Consider the following 23,731-nt stretch of genomic DNA (forward strand, 5'->3'; position numbering starts at 1 on the left):
TTTAAGGCCGTGACACACGGGCTAGTGAGATCTCACACGAGAGGAAAAATGGTAACGGTCGAAAAAGTTGTAAGCCAATGAGGAAGTTGAGATGGGTCTTTAGAGGCGGAGCCTATGTGAGCTAGAGGGCTGAGACTCGGAATGTAAGAAGAGCTCTCGGAAGAGAAACTCGAAATGAAGAGCCCTATCTTTGTATGATACTTTGGCGACATTTCGTATACTATGACTGGCAACATTAGGAGACTCTATTATCAATGGCGAACAAATTGCCCGATTTAAATAAAATTTGGTAGGTCGATAGATTAAACCAAGGCCAACCGTGTACGACACGTGTCACTGTGACAATTAGTTTGAATGTAAGAAACGTCAAAAGTTGGTGGTCGTGACCAAAGTTGCTGGGTAGGCTATGTGAGCGACGGTGCACACGGTCCCACCCTGCAAAATTGGATACGACGTTGTAGTATGACAACAAAGGGTCTTTTAACTAAGTTGGAGTGGTAATATTTTGGCCAACTGTATAACAAACAATTTAAATGAAATAAAGGAACCTACGTTGTGTTACAAATATTGTTTTATTGTGATTACTTCGGATGCGCTCGGCAGAGCAATACTAGGGAAATTTAATGAGAATACGTGATATAAATCAAACGCTAAATTTGTAAAGAGCTCTCCTTATTTTATTAAATAAAATGAAAGGAGTGCCGTACTCTGCCTGGAATTCACTAGTAAAAGAGCACGGCAGAAAAAAACCTTCATAAATGTAACCAAAGAATCCAACTATGTTCTGAACTTTAATAAAAGAGAAATAATAATAATACAAAAATTGTCCTCATACCAACATTTGTAGTTTCATACATTCAAAACATGCCTGCCACATTTATTACATTCAAAACGGAAGAGGTTTGTTAGTTTAACGGATCCCCAACCGTAGATACTGAGGCCCTGGTTGCGGACCTCGAAGCTAAAATTGAAGGTTTCGTGCAAATATCTTTAAATTATAAGTTATCTTATTTATTGTTTTTGGTTGCCCTTTTGCGAGCTAAGATATTCGCCCATGTACGGTCGAAAAATGTTAGTACACTCAACAAGGCCCTTATTCTCACACTAAATCAAAAACATCGGCACGAATGGACAGTAAAAAATTGTATTTAGATTACTTTTAAACTGAAATTATTTACAGCATAATCGATTCCATTAAATACATACACATGTTATTTGATATAATTCTCAGAGGAAATAAATAAGTAAAATCTTTAGCACAGAATATTACAACAGACAAATAATATGTGCTACAACAGACAAGATATATGCTTTAGTTAACACTAGTTAAATAATGAGGAATATTTACTTTACATTTAATGACATTCGTTGTCACAAAACTTACAAACCAAAATAACAACAATGCGTCTCGGATGGTAGTCTAAAAGCTATTACTTTACACCTGTTAACTCTGTTCGTCGTCTGATTTCCCTCTCCCTAGTTTGCGAATAATATTTTAAGAATAAATAATTTTATTATGTATATAGAGTGTCTTAAAAAAATAGTCTTTTGAATTTAAAAAAATACGTCTATTTTTAAATATGCGGGTCATCTCAACGTTTCGTTTACATCTTCGTCAGGGAGTTCGTTTACATCTTCATCAGGGAGGGACTAAGAATTTGATATTGAAGAAAAATATGGGTCGATTTCGGCATAACCGGAGACGGGCTACAGGATGGCGTCATTGACGATTCGAACCAATGCCTCTAAGTGGACGAAATCATTAGGATTTTTCTTAATTATGGGCCAATTAGAACCAAACTATGCGCGTAGATAGAGGTACCCGAATGTCCACATACGGACAGAGGGTCATTTTAATACAGGTTTGGTGAAAATGAATTAAATTATTTATTAATTTTTAATTTATTACTTTTATTTACAACCACATATTATCACTCGGTTTTTCTTATTTCTCGCCTCATTTAATTGAGCAAAATATTCTTGTAATATCTTTATTAAATACTTATCTAACATCAACAAAAATAAACAAGATCAACAAAGATTAACAATAATAATTGAAGGTTTTAATACATTTATTTGTCAAAATTAATGGTCAAATTTGACTTATTGTACGCGTTAATCGATATTGTTAAGGGGCCCGGCCGCCCTGAAGATATCTTTCACTCATTGAGGTTTCCCTGTTGCAAAAACTTAACTTTTGACTTGTGCCAAGTTTTCTAATGTCAACAAAAGAAGGTAAAGAGTTTGAATTGCTACAGGAAGACGATGGCAACGATGTCGTTGAAGATATCATATTTGCGGTTTTAGTTTGGTTGGCTACAGATGCATCCACATAACCCTCAGCCACAGCACTGGATTTCCATCTCCCTAGACGCTTCAGCTGTAAAATATCAGCTCCGCTATTTACCAGTAACGTAGCCGTTATTCGTCTAAAAGCATGACCTGTGTAGGTTTTCGCATTGGGAAGTTTCAAAAAGCTAGCAATTTTGTACGGAAATTTAGATATAGAATTGTATCCAAAGGATCGATTTCGAGCTTTTTCTAATGGATATTGAACAAAAAATCTCTCATTCTTTCACAATTTCTATCCAACTTGTGTTAGTTATCATAAATAAATAATCTGCTCTTTTAAGTTTTTGTATCGGGAATTTCTATGCAAATTTTGTTTTCTAAAATATCAATATGCGTACTTTTTATCTTCAGTAGCTCATCACTTCGACATGCCCCAGACACATTTTCTATAAGCGCAACCTAAAACAATGAAAAGAAATATTTAAAAACAGAAAAAGAAAACATTTAAAAAAAGCATTATTTTAATAGGAAGGAATTGTTGAGGTGCTTTCGTGAGAAAATCCTTTTTTTTTTGCTTTGCCTGGTAAAAATGCTAGACTTTGGTTTAAAACCTACATTCTGGCGTTTTAAAAAGCGACGAGTTTGTGATATAGTCTTTTTCCTTAATTCTAGCATTGTCCGTATCATGCAGTACGTAGCCCAAAGAGTAGATGGCTTTTTCTGCCTTGCCATGTCGCTAAAATATGCCATCAAGACTATCTCCAAAGCAATATTGTTAGCCTTTCTTTTGGCACACCATTTTTCGTATACTTTCAATGCTATTTCATATCGCTCCCTACTTTTCCCTGGAAGTAAACTGGCTTCTGCTCTTTTTGCAGCTTCTGTAAGTTCTGGTCGAGGCTCTTGTTGAGTACCAATATTAAAGTAGTCTTCATTATTAGAACTTTCCGACAACATTCTGGCTTTCTGTATTATATAAATTCGAAAAAGCGAACGAGAAATTCAAAACTGTCACTTAGTTGTTTGATTTTCTGTTAAAGGTTTGCGCCATAACAACCACTGGTACCGGTAACTATAGATATGGAAATGCCAAAACAGAAAACGACAAATTTTCGCGTATTTGTTTTTTTTTCAAAATAAAATACTGTCCCTATTTTTTAGTTAATGATGTGGTTGTAAATAAAATAGTATACAAACCTCGGAGGAAAGTTTTCATTATTGTCTCGAGATTTAGTTAATTTCTCAACAGTAATGAAACACTTCCCTCCTCGGTATGTAATATACTATTTCCACATTTCAAACTACACTTTTTCAAATATGCCCTTCAAATCGTTCAATTTTGTAAGAGTCTCAATTTATTTTTCTTTGGTTCAGTGAAAAATAAATAGCCTTACTGGCGTACAGTAGTAAATTTAAATCTCTCGGGCGCCACCTCTGTTATTTATAGTGGAAGAGGTCCACGTTTCGCCAATACGGGTAGCTTTTATACAGTGGAGATACCAGGGAGTGATGAAATGAAAAGAAATAAAACACACAGTTAACTATAACATAACATTAAGGCTTTATTTAATTTATTAACTATATGCTAAATACCCCAGGAAGTTTCACGACTTTAAATTGTAATGAAAATGAAAGAAAATTTATAATTAAAGACTCGTAAAATAAAATTTACAACAACAATCGAGCACCTCTAAAGTTTTGACCGTATAATCTCGATATGCAACTCACTGTCCGATTTAATCACGCGAATTCAAAGCGCGTTTTTGACATGACGTTCTAGTAAATAAAACGACGCGAGTTTCTAACCGGCGTCTAACTTAACGGCGTCCTAGTAAACACAGACATGTACGTACCGGAGCGATATACTCTTTTATAACCCGACTTTCTAAACGTCGGCGACGTCGTTACAGACGTCCCGGGATAAACAAACGCGAGCCCTGGATCGTTCGCAGTAGAACGAAACGGCGTCCTGTGGGATAATTACGCACCCGAGCCCTGAATCGTTCGCAGTAGAACGAGACGGCGTCCTGTGGGATAGATACGCACGCGAGCCCTGGATCGTTCGCAGTAGAACGAAACGGCGTCCTGTGGGATAGATATGCACGCGAGTCCTGGATCGTTCGCAGTAGGACGAAACGGAGTCCTGTGGGATAGGTACGCACGCGAGCCCTGGATCGTTCGCAGTAGAACGAAACGGCGTCTCGGTTAGTCGTCTGGATAAGCACAGTCCACACCGCCCGGTCAGGACCACCTCGGGATGTCGGCGAGATCCCACGGCGCTCCTGATGAGAATACGGGAACTACAGAACCAGTCGCGGGATAGACGAGATCCTGCCTTAGTTCCAAGAACATTCGCGACCCGTGCGTTTACTGTACCACCTTGCTCGTTATCTCTCTCACGCTCCTTCTTTCCCTTAACAAAAGAAATCGTTCTTCGCATCCACGTGATCCGTTCAGCTCCCCAACCTGCTAGAGGACAGTTGGCCCTGAACGAACACAAGTTTTGCCGGCTTTTACGATCGCGCGCTTTCCTCGCGTCCACGGGATCCGTTCAGCTCCCCAACCTGCTAGAGGACAGTTGGCCCTGAACGAACACAAGTTTTTTCGGCCTTTGCGATCGCGCGTTCTAACTATCTCTGTCTCCCTTATCCCTATAACGCGTCAAGGCAGTAAAGTAAACGGTATTAACAATAAAAAGAATACGACCTACTCTCGATCACTTTGGCGGTGGGTGCTTACCTTATACAATACGGCGGCAGGCGGCTGGCAGCTGGCAGCAGGACACTTGGCAGGGCACTCCGGACTCGAACTTCACTGTTCACGTGCGACCACACAACTAACTCTGTCGTGCCAGTACTGCCGAGGTACTCGACTACGCTCCGCTCCACTCAACCTGCACTGGTAGGGCGAGCGGCGCAAACGTCTCGGTTTCTCGCACCGAACCACGGCGACCAAAACCGATCAAAACTCTCTTACAAAATGGCAATTAAATATTTAACTTATTTAATTCAACAATAGAAACATTAATGAAGTTCATTACAATAATGAGTTAACAATAAAATACCCTGCCTGTCATTATTACAAGAGAATCAAGTCTCTATTATTCTAGTATAATATTAATATAATATACAGGGTGGCCCAGAAATTTTATGAACTTCATTACACTCCCCCTACTTCGGTTAAAAATATATGAACATATATTTTTGTCAGCTATGCTGAAATGAAACTTCCTGTTAAAACAGCTTTTGTTTGACCAAAACTTAAGCTAACGCCCAGTATATCTCTTAAAGTCTAATAAAACAACAACAAATTCGAATGTTTATTGAGCCAAACTTAATCTAATAAAACAAAACCAATTCGAATATTGTTTGTCCAAAACTTAAGCTAACGCCCAGTATATCTCTTAAAGTCTAATAAAACAACAACAAATTCGAATGTTTATTGGGCCAAACTTAACCTAATACAACAACAATAAATTCGGATATTTACTGGGCAAGATTTCATCTAACAAAATAACAACAAATTCGAATGTTTATTGGGCCAAACTTAACCTAATAAAACAACAATAAATTCGGATATTTACTGGGCAAGATTTCATCTAACAAAATAACAACAAATTCAAATGTTTATTTGTCAAACTTAATCTAAAACCTTGATATTCTGGGACCTGGTATCACTTTCATTATGCTTACAACTAAAAGAAAACAACCATAAACTCAAATGTTTATTTGTCAAGTCTTAATCTAAATTTTTTGTATCGTAATCATGGTTAAGTTACTAAAATAAAACGACCGCAAAATCAAATGTTTATTTTCAAAATGCAAAACTTAACTAAATTACGCAATATCTTCGGTCTTCTTCAACTTGAAGATCTTCCTTCTGCTAGACACCGCAGCTTCGACGTGTCGAGCTTGCTCCAACGGTGTTTGCGGCCTCGGTGAGTCCCTCGTTGTCCAGCGGTGTTGAAAGCTTCGGTGAGTCCCTCGTTGTCCAGCGGCGTTGAGAGCTTCGGTGAGTCCCTCGTGGTCCAGCGGTGTTTAAGGCTTCGGTGAGTCCCTCGTGGTCCAGCGACGTAGAACTGTCCTGCAAATGGCTCAGTCATGGAGACCCGTACACCTATAGCACAACTGAATTAGTTCAACTCTTCAGGCACGCAGAACAATTGGTCGCAATATAATTTCATATTTAAACAAAAACGACCAGATGAGAGATACTACAGAATTCCCTTAAACAAAACTTCTCTACCCTTTTTCTGTTTCCCTTTTTAATTTTAATCCCTTCATTTTTTTTTTTAAAGAAAAGCAAAACCCTTTAGAGAGTAAACAAGAAATGAAAACTTAGAATCTGATGACTTGTAGACTGAGGACATTGTGACGACAGACTCCTGTTGCTGGACGTCCGGCGTTGGTTTTCAGACGGGCCAGGACATCGGATTTTTCTGCATGTCACCTCTCCACTTCTTCCCTGGCAAGTTGTTGCTGTCTCCGCCTAGACTGGCTTCCAGACACATGGGAATGTGGGGGAGTTGGTTAGCGTCAGTGTAGCCTGCAGATAGTTCCTGGCAGTGACTCATGATTCATGAGTCGTTATAGTCTGAAAAATTCCAAATAAAATCAGTTCCACAACTTCATCAGTCGGGACGGTTTTTTTTAGATACTGGTTTGGACGCCTGTTGATCTTCCTCTTGACCAACCTCCCTCAGCCCAGGATTCGGAGTGATTTGAACGGGAAGGTATACATCTACATTTGCAATCTTGTGATCGCACGCCGAGTGTCCCACATCTGGAACAGAACAAAATAAATCTTCTCTGACATACACCACGTAGGTGTCCGGGAATTCCACATCGCCAGCACACATTCTTCTCCACCGGAACTCGATCAGAGTTTTTAAGCAATACATCTTTGGAGTCAGAATACTTGTTGGTTTGACGTCTGCGGAACTCTTCTACAGGGCTTTGTAGACTCGTTTTTATCGGAAGGCGACTGCCTTTAGAAACGGATGCTTGACGTTGACCTTTCCTCAACTTCTCGGTTGTTTGTTCAACATTTTTTCCCTCGGGTTTACTTGTAAACCTTCGGCGGAAACTTCGGATCTTTAAACTTGACATGACATTACAAGACGAAACCACCGATTCTGCACTCACCAACTTAGCATTCAATCGGATCTGTCGGGTTCGTAAATCAATCTGGAAGTCATGTTTGCCCAGAATATCCATACCAATAATCATATCCGAAACTAAGTCTTTTAGACTGTGGAAAACCTCATTCAGAGACTGCTCTCCTACTTGGATTTTCATCCTAAATGCTGTGCTAATGGACTCCGTGGCACCATTAGCAAGTCTCGCTCCTTTTACCGTGGGTTTGACAGGAATTGCCTTGGAAGTTTGGCACTGTTCTGTCAATTTCTTTCCAATATAGGAATGGGCAGCTCCAGTATCCAGGAGTGCCAAATAGTCGGTGTTCCGGTAGCGAATCTTCACAACAGGACGAATTTCTTGACGTAAGATTTGTGGTAATTCTTCAACAATCTCCGTTGGTGAATAATGTTGTTCCTGGGATATTTCTGTGCAGTTTGGTTCCCGCTTTCTTGGGCTCACACATGGACAATTCCTTGAAAGAACACCTGTCTTTTTGCATCGGGAACAAAAGATTTTGGGCTCGGATGTGCACTGTCTGCGGAAGTGTCCTGTCTGTCCACATCTCCAACAGATTGCTTCTGAAGTCTGTTTTGCAGAGTTCGGCGCTCTATACGGATATCTTGAAACACGGGGAGTAACAGACACATATCTCTGTTTACTCTGAGACGGCGATTGGCTCTGGATAACCATCAGGTTGCTCCTGGCTCCAGCATGCTCATTTTCCGGCATGGTTTGCCGAGGCGTATTATTCGGTCGGACTTCGACATCGGACGGTGCATAAGTACGGGACGATCGCTGCAGTTCCTGATTAAGCAGTTCAAACTCCTTGGTTATTCGAGAGAAAGACGAAATATCATGAAAGTCTCCTCTCCGGACATCCTGACGAAATTCAGGTAGCAAATTTCTGTACAACCACTGTAGTTCTTGATTCGGAGAGATGCTGCCATGTCTGCGGATCAACGTTTGCAGATCAGTGATGTACGCCGTGACAGACTCGTCATGTCTTTGCACTCGGCGACTTATCTTCGCCTCTAGGTCCACCTCATAATTCACTGGATAATAAAAAATTTTAAATTCTTTAGTAAATTCTTCCCAGGTCCTGTAATTTACTCGGTTATTGCGGTACCAGAGCGCAGCTTCTCCTTGCAAAACTTCTGGCAAATGTGGCAATAAACGATCCGGATGTATATTCTGTGCTATACAAATTTCTTCCAGTCTCTCTAAGAATGTTACAGGGTCCGAGCGACCATTAAATGTCACCCCCCATTTGTAAACTTGTATAGGATTAGTATTAAAACTATTTGACATACCTGGATTTATCGGCAGAGGGACAGGCTGTGAAGTAGAAGTATAGACCACCGGAGAAGACATTTCGGATTTCACACGTCCAGCGATGTATCCACTCGAGGTTGCTGTCACTGTAGTTGTCACTGTAGTAGTGGTCAGGGTGGCTATAGAGCTCACTGTCGGTACAGCAGCACTATTTCCGGAAAATCCAAAAGGCTGTGTGACAGGCTGAGGACTCGCCTGTCCTTCTCTAATGAATCTCACTATTCTTCTTCGCATTTCCTCAACGGTCCCGGTACTATCCAATCCAAAACGCAACAATTGTGCAGCTAATTCAGACTTCTTCAGGGAATAAATCCACCCCGTCCTGAAATCAGATTCAGCACTCGTGCCAGACGGCGCCAGGTTCAAACCTGTATGTGACAGCGACGGTACGGCGTCGTTACCTTCAACGGAAGCACCGATCGACAAAAAATCTTCCTCAGTTTCCATATCGCTCTAGATTTCACTAGTCTTTTTAACTCAGAAACACTGAGACTTACGACCTACTCTCGATCACTTTGGCGGTGGGTGCTTACCTTATACAATACGGCGGCAGGCGGCTGGCAGCTGGCAGCAGGACACTTGGCAGGGCACTCCGGACTCGAACTTCACTGTTCACGTGCGACCACACAACTAACTCTGTCGCCAGTACTGCCGAGGTGTACTCGACTACGCTCCCCTCCACTCAACCTGCACTGGTAGGGCGAGCGGCGCAAACGTCTCGGTTTCTCGCACCGAACCACGGCGACCAAAACCGATCAAAACTCTCTTACAAAATGGCAATTAAATATTTAACTTATTTAATTCAACAATAGAAACATTAATGAAGTTCATTACAATAATGAGTTAACAATAAAATACCCCTGCCTGTCATTATTACAAAAGAGAATCAAGTCTCTATTATTCTAGTATAATATTAATATAATATACAGGGTGGCCCAGAAATTTTATGAACTTCATTACAATTTAATAGCTGTTAGTAGAAATTTTACTTCAAATATGCGCACATAGTATACTAACAATCAATTTATATTAATAACGGAGATTAAAATAACAGAATAAATAGTTCTTTTCTCTATATCACTACAAAATAAAACTATAGAATACAACAGTATTTAAAAAAAAATAAAAAGTGATGTTCCGGCTGAGATTCGAAACCTGGTCTCGATTCCTAGTCTGACTCCCCATGCACTGCTCCATAGTAACTTGCTTAGCGATAATTCAATGACGGTATATAAACAAAAAAAAATAGTTTATAACAATATCTCTATCGATTTCCAACCTGGCGCGTTAAATGAAGAAATGCGTATGGTCTCTCTGCAAGTGGTCCTATCGTGCGGTCCCCGTCCATACCACTAGCGTACGTTCGTTCGTTCGTTCGTTCGTTCGTGCGGATAATGAATACGCACCTTTACAAAATGGCAATTAAATATTTAACTTATTTAATTCAACAATAGAAACATTAATGAAGTTCATTACAATAATGAGTTAACAATAAAATACCCTGCCTGTCATTATTACAAGAGAATCAAGTCTCTATTATTCTAGTATAATATTAATATAATATACAGGGTGGCCCAGAAATTTTATGAACTTCATTACAATTTAATAGCTGTTAGTAAGAAATTTTACTTCAAATATGCGCACATAGTACACACACAATTTTTTTCTTACATAGATCAATTGAATGTAAACATATATTCCGTTACATATATTCAAAGTGAAGAAATATAATAATCTTATTACCTAAATTTTGTTTTGCAGGTTTTGTTGGGTGGAGGCCGTCGCCATTGGCTTCCCAAAGTGGCCCATGACCCCGAACAAACAAAAGAGGAGGGCAGGCGACTGGACGGGCGGAATCTTATCGACGACTGGGTGCGGGACAAAAAGAAGAGAGGAATCAAAGCGGAATACGTGTGGAATAAAAGCCAATTGGATAAAATCAACCCTAATCAGCTTGATTATGTCCTAGGTAAGGTCGTCCTTTTGTCTTTCACGGCTGGCGATTCCGAAGCGCTTTGATTTAAAACATTTTTTGTCTACATTTTCATACTTTCCACACTTCCTTAATATAAGTGTCCCAAATAAATAAAAAATAGCAATGTTGTATTTTTTTTTAAATGGAAGACCCTGTACATTATTACATTTTTAGTTTAGATCTTGAACTATGCATACATGAAATTAAAAGGTGTAGCGAATATAAATATTTAGGAAGCATTATATCTAAAGAAGGGTCCAAGAGAGATATACATAGCAGAGTTCAACAATGGAAGAAAGTAATCGGTCTTTTAAACCCTCCCCTGTGGTCAAATAAAACATCAATCCAAACAAAGCTAAGGATTGACAAAGCAATATTTAACATACACAGCCAATTTTAACATACGGTGCCGAATGCTGGCAATTTACATCAAAAGAAAGAAGGATGGTCGAGTCAGTGGAGATGGACTTTCTTAGAAGAGCATGTCGAATATCAAGCATGGAGCACATTAGAAATGAGGAGATCAGGCAAAGAACAAGGCGAATATATACCAGCACCGACAACATCGAATCGATACAGCTACTATGGTATGGACACGTAAAAAGAATGGGAGGGGAAAGATGGCCTAAAAAGGCAATGGAGTATCGTCCACAAAGCAGAAGAAAAAGAGAAATACCTACAACTACGTGGTTAGATGGAGTAGACCAGTACATGAGAGATAGAGCTATTAGCCAGGAAGAATGGCAAAATCGAGCAATATGGAGGTCGAAATGCGGGATACGGCAGGAGCTGTAGGACCCCCGCTTTATATATATAATATTACTAATATTAATTTTTGAAATATTTACGTTTTTGTGAAAATACAGTAACAGTTGTGTTATACCATTTTTGATCTATCTCTTCAAGTTTTCCTAGAAAATGAATTTTCTTATAATTTAGAATATAAATGGAATATAAATAAGTTATTGCCGTTTAAAGCTAGTAATATTTTTGCTATTGCATCACAAAATTTAGTAAATAGAAAAACTTCAGTACAATATTTGGTTTATAAACTTAAATAAACCTAGAAAAATGAAGCATTAAAATTGTTACTGCATTTTCACAAAACCGTAAATATTTCAAAACCGCTAAGATTAAAGTGGGGTAAACCTTAATTAAATTTATCTTTATTTTAAGAGTGGAAACTAAAAATGTAATAATATAAAGGGTGGTCCATTTAAAAAAAAATACAGCTTTCATATTTTTTTCTTTATTTGGGACACTCTGTACCATTTGAAAATTAATTTTAAATTAGTAGTACTCCAACGATCCCTTCATTCACAATTTTTAAAAATCCAATCATTTGGCTACAATACTTCATGTCGAATGTGGTGAATAACTTTGTATATATTTATTTTAATCACCGAAATTAAAAAAAATAAAGCATTTTAAGTCAAAACGAGGACGGGTCCTATTGTTTATGCGGAATCCAAACCGCCATATCATTGTGAATACCATACCGACTTGGCGAGAGTCTATAGGGACTTGTACTTACGCACTGGCGCGCGGCGTGAGTGGGCACATTGGATTCATGATATTTCGATACATAATTGCTACGACATAATATTTCAATATTAATTACAATGTCCATACTTAAAATAACTGACATAATACCATAGAATTAAAAAAAAGCGGGGTCAGAGAGGGCTTGGAAATGAAGATCGCTGTTATCTGCAAAAATCTGTGGTAAATTTCAATAGTCATGATTAGCAGTTCTGATTTATTTTGTTCTCTATGTTTTTTGGGGTGCTGAATCCTAATCTGGCGTTTGCTAGCCTAAAATTTCGTGACGGAACATTGAACAAAATGCAAAAAACTCTAAAAATATATTTTTTGATATTAAATACCTCTATGCAGGGTGTCCCAGAAATAAGTGCAAGTATTTGAATTGGAACTCCAGAAACACGCCTATGAGGTTTTTTTCGGGAAATTTTTTGAAAAATTTTTGGAAATTTTTATAGTTTTTAGTTAAAAAACATAATTTCTTGATAATATGGCAACATAGGTATTAGATTAAATTTACAAGAAAGAAAATCCAGAAAGGATCCAGTGTTTCTCAAAATTTTACCAAAAAATATTTTTTTTTGGAAATTTTCAAAGTAAAATAACTCCGTTATTTTGGACTTATTTGAAAAACGATAAAGAGAAAATATGTTTCTTTTATCGAGATCTACCACACCTTAAAATACTTGCACTTATTTCTCGAACAGCCTGTATAATAAAAGTAGACAACATTTCCGACAAATCAATTCTTTATATTTTTTTCCTCGGACAATTCGATTAGGCTCTAGCCCTGGTTCAAGATTAACAAATTTTGAGCTATCGCTTCAAAATCCATATTTTTCATTGAAGACTGGATGTATATTATAAAAATATTATATATTTTATAAAATTTAAGTTGCAGACTAAAAAAAAACTACTATTATAATATAACATTCATACAGCATTCAAATTTATAATGTTTTTGCCTGCAGTCCTCCTGTCCTGCATTAACAGTTGTGTTGACAGACTGTTTTGCCTTTGCATCAAAATGATTGGCACTGGAACAAGATCTTTTCATATGCTTTTCCACTCCCACTCGTTTGGATTTCTTTTTTGCTCATTGTACGTAGTTTGTGTATTATATCTTATTTTGTGTAACCTTAAATCGTTCAGTGCAGCCTGATTTCTATGTAGTTTATATATCCATAAGAAATAAGTTTTAATCTTCAGCAATATCGTTCTAGTTATTTATTTATTTATCGTATGGCCATACATGCAAGAAAAAAAAGACTGTTAAACATAGACATGATATAAACCACAATGTAAACGAAAACATTACAATGTAAATATAAAAAAAATCATGTATATGATAAAAAGACAACATAAAAAACGTATTTACGAACACTATATATTGACATCTAGATGCCCTATCCATTCCAAAGCTGCTGGAGAAGCCTCCAGAAAGCCCCCCCAGACTTCACCATAAGCGCGTAGGTTGCACTCTCTAGTTATGTGGTGGATGGTTTAGTGAGGGGTCCGCAATTACATTCTGCGGAAGGCATTTTCCCCCACTTATAAAGGGAATCCGCACATCTTTCAGGGCCAGAGCGTATCCTATTCAAAGTTGACCGTGTTTTCCAGTTTAGATCGGTATCCGGTATCTGGCAATAGTTATTTTCGAACCAGAAGTATAGGTGCGCATCGGCCATTTCTCTCCATAACTGAAGCCACTGTTCTCGAGAATTCTAGTTACTGCTTTTTAGCTGTTCAGCTGTTCGCAAAGGTGGGTTTCTCCACTTCAATCTTGTTACCTGTAAAGCAGGAAGTTTTTGATGGACAGGGAGCGTTGGGGTAGCTATTATTTTATCAAAGTCTCTAAGAAGAGCCTCGTTTCTGCGTATATTTGGAGGTAGAATGTTACTCAGAAATGGAAGCCGGTAACTAAGTGTGGATCTGATTGTCTCTGTAATCAGCCGCATGGTGTTGTTCAGCTGTCTGTCTACGAGATTTGTATGGTGGCTGTTCAACCACACGGGTGCACAATACTCTGCCACACTGAATACCAGAGCAAGAGCGGAGATCCGAAGTGTTGTTGCTTTTGCACCCCAAGAAGTACCACAAAGTTTTTGTATAATATTGTTTCGTATTCTGATTTTACCAGCAACATTTTCTAGGTGTTTTCGAAATGATAGTGTACGGTCTAGAGTAATCCCCAGATATTTTGGATATTTGTTGTTACGCAGAGTGGTGTTACCAAACTGGAGGCTTATTTGAGCATTCGCCAGCTTGTTATTAAGATAAAAGGTAGCCTTCTGTTTTATTTGCACTGGGTTGAAGTCTCCATTTTATAAAATAGGCCTTCAAGGCTGCGAGATCCTTTATTAGTGTTCCTTGGGTTTGGAATAGCGATTCATGTTCAGTTGCTATAGCTGTAACGTCTGCGTAACAAAATTTTCTTGATTGGGTATCTGGTAGGTCAGAGATGTATAAGTTAATTAAGAGAGGGGCGAGAACGGAGCCTTGGGGTAAGCCGTTCTTAAGTTTTTTAGGTTTACTTGTGCTCTCTCCAGAAACACTTGGATATATCGGTTACTTAGCATGTTGTTGATAACTCGAGCTATAGTTTGACAAGGAAGTGCTTTAAGTAATTTATAAACCATACCATCTCTCCAGACTGTGCTGAAAGCGGCTGTTAAATCGACAAAAGCTATGGAAGTTTGAAGCTTAAGTTGGAAATTTCCTTCAATGCAAGATGTGAGTGCTAGGACTTGGTCACAGCAGCTGCGTTTAAGAATGAAACCTGCCTGTTCAACCAGTTATTTTAGTTCTGCCAGTTATTTTAGCTATATGGTCTAAGATACTATCCTTTATTCTATTAAAAATAAGTCGTTCTAGGAGCTTATAGGTACAACTGAGAAGGGCTATGGGTCGATAATTCTGTGGTTGATCTTTATATTTTCATGGTTTTCGCACAGCTATTATTTTAGTTTTCTTGCCTGTTGATAAAATTCTCGAGAAGAAACTGCAAAGCCATTTGAGGGCAGTTCTTCCAGCGTAAATAAGGAATTCTGGATGAATGTTGTCATATTCAGGGGCTTTGTTTGGCTTGATGTCTTCAATAGCTATGACTATGTGTTCAATTTAATTTTTTTTCACTCTCAATCTCAATTGTGTGCTCCTTATCACGTCGAGACCTGGATGAGTTTTGGAGAACAAAAAGGAGATATTTGTGGAGACAACCAAGAAACGCTTTCAGGGAAAAAAAAATTTAATTAATAAAAATTATAGGAAATTGTATTTATTTTAATATTGAATAGGATATTATTTAGGAAAAAAAAAATAGAAAAATTCACAACTACTAGAACTACCCCACAACTTTCCCCCAAAAGGCTTTTTTGAGTACAATTTCAATAGACTAAAAGCCAAATTGACGCATTTTTTTCGATTCTGCAGTATGTTACAACCTTTAGTAACGAATTATAGATAACTACTAAAATTGCTTTCAATATTGTTCACTTTATCTTTCCACTATGTAGGTTAATTAGTATAAAACTATTTTACACACACAGACCCAACCAAAAAAGCTTATGAGATTGAAAATTGCCAATATTATTGAATACTTACAAAATCAAAAATTCATTTAAAAGCAGATACATCAAAAGTAAATAGAACATAATAAAGATATTTTCAATACACGATTTGAATGATTACAAAATATCAATTTTCATATTTCAAAAAATATTCCAAAGGTTTTTTTTTGAACAAAAACCTATTGGTAATTATAAACAATAGTGTTTGTATTTTGTATTTATATAAGCCTTTTTATTCACGGTAAAAAATTGTTAATTACCATTGGCTGAAGTGCATCCAAATCATGTTGACGGCTCCCCTGTGAATCATTTTTGAAATCCAAGCGCTTATTCATCAAATCCAAGAAATAATAAAAAAGTTAATGGTTTAATATCCGTTCTATAGTTCATAACTAAAATTAAAATATGCGTCTAAATATTTACATTTTCTATAAAAGAGTTTTTTACTAACTAATAGGTATTAAATGTAGGTACTAATAAAAGAAACGTTAACAGTAATTTACCACAATACACCAAAATACCTCATTTTACACTTTGGATTTACTTTTCACCAGGTATGTTACTTGGCATCATCATTGGATGGTTAGAACTAAATTTGTTATCTATATAACAATTATAAATAATTGTTATTCAGATTTGTTTATACGGTGTAATCAAATGATATTGAAGTGATAAAGCAACACCAATAGAGCAATAGAAGTAACCGAATAATATTAACATGTTTATTTATTTGGACATTTAAATAACGTATACTTCGTAACGTAATATTGAATGTATCTGTAATTCGATAGATGTTTGATTAAATTACTTTAATAATGTTTATACCATTACTGGAAATAGTAGAAGAATATACACTCTGATGCAAAAAAAAGCAACAGAGAAATTTTTGGTCAAATTTAAGGTGTTATATTTTTGTTATTCTTAGCCCGATTTGCATGAATTTTTTAGCAAACTGTATATAATTATATCAACTTTAATTCATAAACTCAGTTTTTTGTAAACTTTAGTAATTGGCATATTATACAGGGTTAATCGAGGGGTTGTTTTTTAGCCTAATTTTAAAACACCCTGTGCAATAATTTCGTATATTTCGTTTTCCGAAAATATAATTTTACGGTAAGAACCATGTCTCCTGAGCATTTGGTTTTTGGGTTCACGCCAATGCATGCTTTGGTTAATTTTTAAGAGCGAAAGGAACTGATCACGATCAATTTGCATTTTTTTATTTATTGTTACTTTTGATGTAATTAAAAAAAAACGAGATGGTTTTTGTGACTATTCTCGTAACGTCATATTACGCTGCATCGGATACTCTATACTAAATTAAAAAACGTTAAAGACTAACGATACAGTTCTAGTTTAATAAACATGAATAACGATAACAGTTAATTAGTTAAGTTAACCTCTTTAAAGACCAAGCGAAGTTCATTTAATGAAGCTGGTACTGCTTCGCGATCTCTAACCCTCCTGCCAAGCATTTCCCAAACGTCGAACATGATGGGCAGTTCATAGTAGCATATAGTTCACAATAATCACCAAAGCCGGCTTGTCATATTGAAAAATAACTTCAAAAAGAAATGATAATTGAAAAAATTGCAAATTATTGGTGATAAGTTCATTTCGCCCTTAAAAATTAACCAAAGCATGCATTAACATGATCCAAAAAACAAAATGGTCAGGAGACATGGTTTTGACCGTAAAATTATATTTTAAGAAAATTTACACACGAAGTTATTGCACGGGTGTTTTAAAGTTAAGGTAAAAAAACAACTCCTCGATTAACCCTGTGTAATATGCCAAATACTAAAGTTTATAAAAACTGAGTTTACAAATTAAAGTTGATACAGTTATGTACAAGTTGATAAAAAAATCATAAAAATAGGGCTAAAAATAACAAAAAACACTTTAAATATGACCAAAAATTTCCCCGTTGCGTTTTTTTTGCATCTGAGTGTATATATGTGGGACAACTAATACACAGTTCGGGATCTCTACTACCAGAGATCGACAGAAGAATTAAGTTAGCAAGTAGTACTTATGGAAGGAACTCAATAATATTCAAATCTAGAATGGCACTCTATCTAAAGAAGAAAACATTCGACCAATGTATACTACCAGTCATGACAAACATGCGAAACCTGGACGCTTAAAACCGACATCATAACGAAACTGCAGGTCGCACAAGCCTTAATGGAGCGAAATATGCTGGGATTAGCCAGGAGAGACCGTAAGAGAATAGAGTGAATACGACAAAATACCCAGGTAATAGATGTCCTCTACAGAATCAAATCCCTCAATGGGCAGGACACCTGGCAAGAAGAACGAAAAACATATGAACCACAAAAATTACAGCATCGTACCCACGAGGAATTAAAAGATCTATAAGAAGACCGAACCTGATATGGGACCATGATATTAGGAAATCAGGGATAATATTAGGAAAAATATTAGGAAACTAGCGTGTACCAGCGACTTCGTTCGCGTCGAATTAATCATTTGTAATGGTGATGATAAAGTAAAGCAAGAATTTCCATTAACATACAAACTGGATACAATTTTCTCACATTTATGTCAGCATGAGAAAAAAAATATGGCGATATTAATATATAACTTGGTAATATTTGAGGGGTAGTTTCATCTCGTTGGAATTTGACTTTCGAAAAATCCGTTTGCCAAAAATAAGCTCGTTTTACGTCAAGCAGTTTAAGCAGAATTGTGGTTAAGAAATTACCCAACTTTTTGGAACACCCTGTATTATTTTTTAAAAAATTTCAAAATATGTAAAAAAACCAAATAAATTATGCTTGTCCAAGCCTTTTCCCGAAAGATTAACAGTTTTTTAAATAACAAATATTGTAATATTTGAGGGGCGTTTTCACCTTCTTGGAATTTGAGCTTCGAGAAACCCTTCCTTATCGAACCTCTACACCCCACAGTCAATCCGTTTACCAAAAATCAGCTTTAAACGTCAAGCAGTTTAAGCAGAATCGCGATTACTCAGTGGTCATGTTTTATGAAACACCCTGTAGAAATTTATAAAAAAGCTTAAAATATGTAAAACAACAAAATAAAATATACGTGTTTAAGAGTTTTTCCGAAAATTTCACCGGTTTTTAAATAAAATATATTTTAATATTTGAGGGATAGTTTCACCCCCTTAGAATTCGAGTTTCAAAAAATCCCCTTTTATCAAACCTCTACACCCTAAAGTCAATCTGTTTTCCAAAAATCAGCTTTTTACGTCAAGCGCTTTAAGCAGGATCGTGATTAATCAATGACCAGATTTTTCGAAACACCCTGTATACATTTTTAAAAAATCTTAAAATATGTGAAAAAACAAAATAAAATATACGTGTTTAAGCGTTTTTTCGGAAACTTGACCGTTTTTTAAATAAAAAATTCACAGATTTTGCAACATGCGCAACCATCATAGGCTTATTAAAAATACCAGACACAAGTCGGCGGTTGTCGGCAATCACCTGTTTTTTTACATTTTATATTAATTTATGACGTCATTTGGAAGAGCTCAATAGAAATATAAAAGAACTAAACCTTGTTTGAAAAGCAATTTGACATTCGTGACGTCAGCACTCCGGCATTCTATGGTGCGTCCAGACCTGACGAGCCGAGCGCGAGACGAGAGCAAGACAAGAGCGAGACAAGAGCGAAACGAGAGCGAGACATTTTCTATCCATTTTTTACGCAAACCTGCCACGAGACAAGCCGAGTGGTATCTTAGTGAAAGGAAGCCAAACACATATTAAATTGCAATTGAATATAACAAACGATGGCCAAATAATAACGCATACAGTAATAAATTTTTGTATCTTTAATATGGTATTCGGTCTTTAACATGGTATTTATTGTCGGTTTTCCCTCTTTTGGCTGTTTTCCTGTTTATCCCTTACACGACGTTTTTTACATAATACGTTTTTTAATGTTTTTAGAACAAAATGTTAAATAGAAAATTTATTGGTAAGATTAAGAAGCACATTTTAGCATTACTATAGAGTATACAGGGTACTTCAAAAAAGTGTTGCGGATATAACATATTTTCTAATGGAAATACCCTATTTTTTATTTTATTATTGGGTTATACATACGTACAATTTGGTAAGTTTTCGTGCATTTTTTGATATTATATATCTAAAATTAATAGATGTTGTAATAATTCTATTTGTTTAAAGACATGTTGGATTTCGGTAGGGTAAAAATTATATGATAATACATAGGGTGCACTGGAAATTTATAAATCATACCTAATATCTCGCAGTCGGGCGAGCCTACCAAAAACACGTCCAAACTTTCGAGCTTTCTTTGATCGGCCGTTGAAAAATCGACAGGGGACGGATAGCAACGAGGCTCTGTGGGTTGACCCGCGAGGCTCTCGCGAGACTCGTCTACACAGCGAATTTGGAATGTCTCGCGCTCGTCTCCATAGGTCTGGACGCACCATCGTATCGCTGATCGCCATTCGCAAATATATTCCAAATACGTATAGTGAACAAGTTCGCAACGTTAAATAATTTTGATATTTAATTTTTATCATGATGGCTTTTTATGAAAGTGTATACATAGAATTAATTGCATTAATTTGCCATAGCACCTCGAACCCACAGTTTTGTTATGGAGCCAGTTTAAACCAATCAGAATGAGTATTATGTTACCGTAAAAGCCCAAAATTGGTTAAACTTAGAGTTGCCCACGTAGGAGCCCGAAATATACCAAAAAGTGGGTCAGTTTCGGTTAAGTTTAGATTAGGTCTATATTTTTATTAATTCAAAACCAACTAAAACCTAATTCTACTCTAACCTAAACTCACCCCTTCTTTTGCATATTTCCGGCTCTTACCTGGGTATTCCTAAGTTTAACTAATATTCGAACTTAAGGTGTAAATTTATGGAGGGCCCATAAATTTAAATTCGCCGTACAATAAAATTTCACCAATTTTCTCAATAAAAGTTAAAAGTTATAAATCATACTATTTTTTTATAGAAATGATGGAATAAGGGTGAACGGGGTGCCGGTAGACCAAGAAGATACTTTGTAAGTGTTAATTTATACTCGAATTGAGTTGCCTCACAGTATAGGCATATTTTGAATCCTTACCGTGCATACACTGCTGGCAAAGGAATATTAGCAATAGAAGGTTTTCAATGCGATAAAAAAAGATGGTAAGGCTGCAAAATACACTGCAGTGCAACAGAGACGGATAAAGTGTCTTTTCCCTACCATCGTATAGGGGAAGTGATCATAGAAGTGATACAACGAGAGAGCCCCTGTGAGAGGGGGCGCCGGGCGGGTCTTTAAGACTCTTGTGTGGGGGCTACCGCCTACTAATAGAACAGAATCGAAAAAATAGAAACAGGACGGACAGTGTTGCCATTCAATTAAATCGAAATTATGTTGGCTTGTCAAAATCCTAAATCTTCTAATCCCATTATCTTGCCTACTTAATGAAATATTAAATAAAGTACGAAACAATTTTAAGAATGTTTTCTCTAGGCACATAACTTCTTTCTAAAACGAAAAGTAACATGCAAAACTTTGAAATCATTTCTAAAATAGCAAGTGCAATTCTATGAAATGGCAATACTGTACGATCTTCCTAGCAGTCGCCCCACACAGTCGGTCAGCGGCGGCGCTTGACAAAGCCGCGGCTGTGACAAAGGAATTAGGCCGAAAAAAACTTTATAAAGAGTAGCCGAACAGGGTTGCCGGGTTTGTTAGATTATAATTCCATACGAGAACAAAATTCTCGGCAGATCTTCAACAAAAATTAAAAGTACAGAAACGAAATAAAATATAATATTTAACTCCAAAATTAGCATTCCTATGTGTCGTAATAATAGATCACTCAAATAAAATACAAATATAATAAATATAACAAGAATTAGAAATCGTTAGGTATATTATTTGATATTAAAAAAAATATTGAATTAAATAATATTAATATATTATTAAAAACATCTAAAACTATAATAAGTAGGGATAGCAGTCACAAATTAGTGTAGCAGTCACTTTTTACCTTTGTACAAATTTTGATCAGTAATATCTAAAATTAATTTCATTTCAATGGGAAAGCTGTAGCAACTCTCAACTCTTTTTTCGTATTAATATATTTTTTTGACGGGAAAATCACTAAAATATTTGTCCGAATTTAGGTTGTTTCTTAACTTAAATTTTGTTTTTTGTTTACATTTTTTGGGGGAAAATATGGGTTCAACTTTAGTAGATGAACTTCTTCGGGCATGTCGCCAATACCGCGCCTAATAAGGAGTAATAAGGATTTTTAGGAATATCTCTGTAACTCTGCAACTAGACAGAACGATGACCTGTATGTGTGTTATTACTAAATAAAATTTAATGAAACAATAATAAAGTCAGATTATACAGATTCCAACGTGGCAGTCGCTTAATTTTTAGTCAAATAAATCAGCTTTTTAAAAGTGCTTCTATTGTAAAAACTAAAGACGCAGTTGAATATATCGTTAGATTTTTCTTTAAATCGGTAGATCGGTAGCTTACAGACGAAACCGGTAGGCCTGGCAACTCTGTGATGAACTGACGGTAGTCGGAATAGCGAGGTGCGGAGGCGCGGGAAGGGAAATAAAATAATGGCGATAAATAAAGGGCAGGGAGATGGGTATCATGACTGGATGGGAGGTGGCGGAATTTCCAAAATTTGTTATCTTATTGGAGTTTGTCTAAGTAGACAGTCGTAGTGGAAGTGGAAACGGGGAAGTTGTTGTCCATCTCTGTTTAAGCATAGACTTTTTATAGGCGTTTCATTCCAATGCATGTAATTCCTATGCCTAGAGATCCATTGCCGATCCTGTATAGTTACTGTAGATAAAAATAAATTAAAATATAGTTGGCTCCAACGATAATTTAGTTTGCAGCTTCTTTTCATCATAAGTAATAAAAAAACCGTGACAACCACTACTTATAGTATGTACCTACATATGTATTTTTAAAAATCATTATGAGATTTAAATATAAAAAGGTGCCCATAATGTGAGTAGCGGTATTGATGGTTTTTTTTTTGAGGAAAATAAGCAGCAAAATATATTATCGATTGCAGCAACTATGTATACCTAGTTTACATTGAGTATGTCCAATTAATATGGAATATTATACCTATACATGCTTTTAAACATTTTCTACCATTATATTTTGATAGTTCAGTTTTTGAAATTATTTATTAGCTTCTTAAACAAAACAGACCCATAATAGTTAAAATCTTTATCATCCAAGACTTTCAAGAATTATGAAGTAATCTCAAGTCAATTTTTTTTAAATTATTGCGTGCCTTAAGTATTTGCAAAGTTAACAAAAATATTTCTTTGCATACCTTGCAATTAATATATTTGGTCTAATTTATCAGTTCTGCATCATATCCGAAATTCAGATTGTGTGTGATACAACGAAGAGTCAACGTGCAACGTGAAAGACAAGAAAAATGGCAAGTCAAAAAAATGTAAAGTTTTAATTACTAATTACACAGTCCTTCCCTTGAGTTCTTCTGCCTAAAATCTATATTGCCTCCTTAAGATTTTAAATATAAATGATTGAAACTCATAACAAGTTTACCACAATTTAACCTTAAGATAATTATTTAATTATTAAATCCATAATTATACCGTATTATCGAAAAAAAACGGCGTCCAGTTGGCTTGGAAATGACGACCGATGACATTTCCCATATAATTTCACATATAAAATGACAGCGATCTTCATTTCATAGCCATCGCTGACGCCGTTTTTATTCGATCATACGGTATTAAAATGTAACACTTACGAAGTTAATAAAGATTAACTATTTCTATCTAATCATTTAATAATTATTCTGATAAAAACTGCTCATCGCGTTATCGATGTCG

At 36.3% G+C, this 23,731-nt stretch overlaps 1 protein-coding gene across 1 annotated transcript in view; it reads left to right on the forward strand.

Annotated features, from left to right (window-relative positions):
- LOC115878887 (alkaline phosphatase-like) overlaps window positions 1–23,731 on the forward strand; it is an 891,059-nt gene that overhangs the window by 688,137 nt on the left and 179,191 nt on the right. Inside the window, exon 6 of the mRNA XM_030895492.1 lies at window positions 10,524–10,731. Within this exon, the coding sequence (XP_030751352.1) occupies window positions 10,524–10,731 (208 nt within the window). The remainder of the gene's footprint in view (window positions 1–10,523; window positions 10,732–23,731) is intronic.

The sequence above is a fragment of the Sitophilus oryzae genome, unplaced genomic scaffold, assembly GCF_002938485.1.
Source record: "Sitophilus oryzae breed Bouriz unplaced genomic scaffold, Soryzae_2.0 scaffold_1536_pilon_pilon, whole genome shotgun sequence".
Classification (NCBI taxonomy): Eukaryota; Metazoa; Arthropoda; class Insecta; order Coleoptera; family Curculionidae; genus Sitophilus; species Sitophilus oryzae.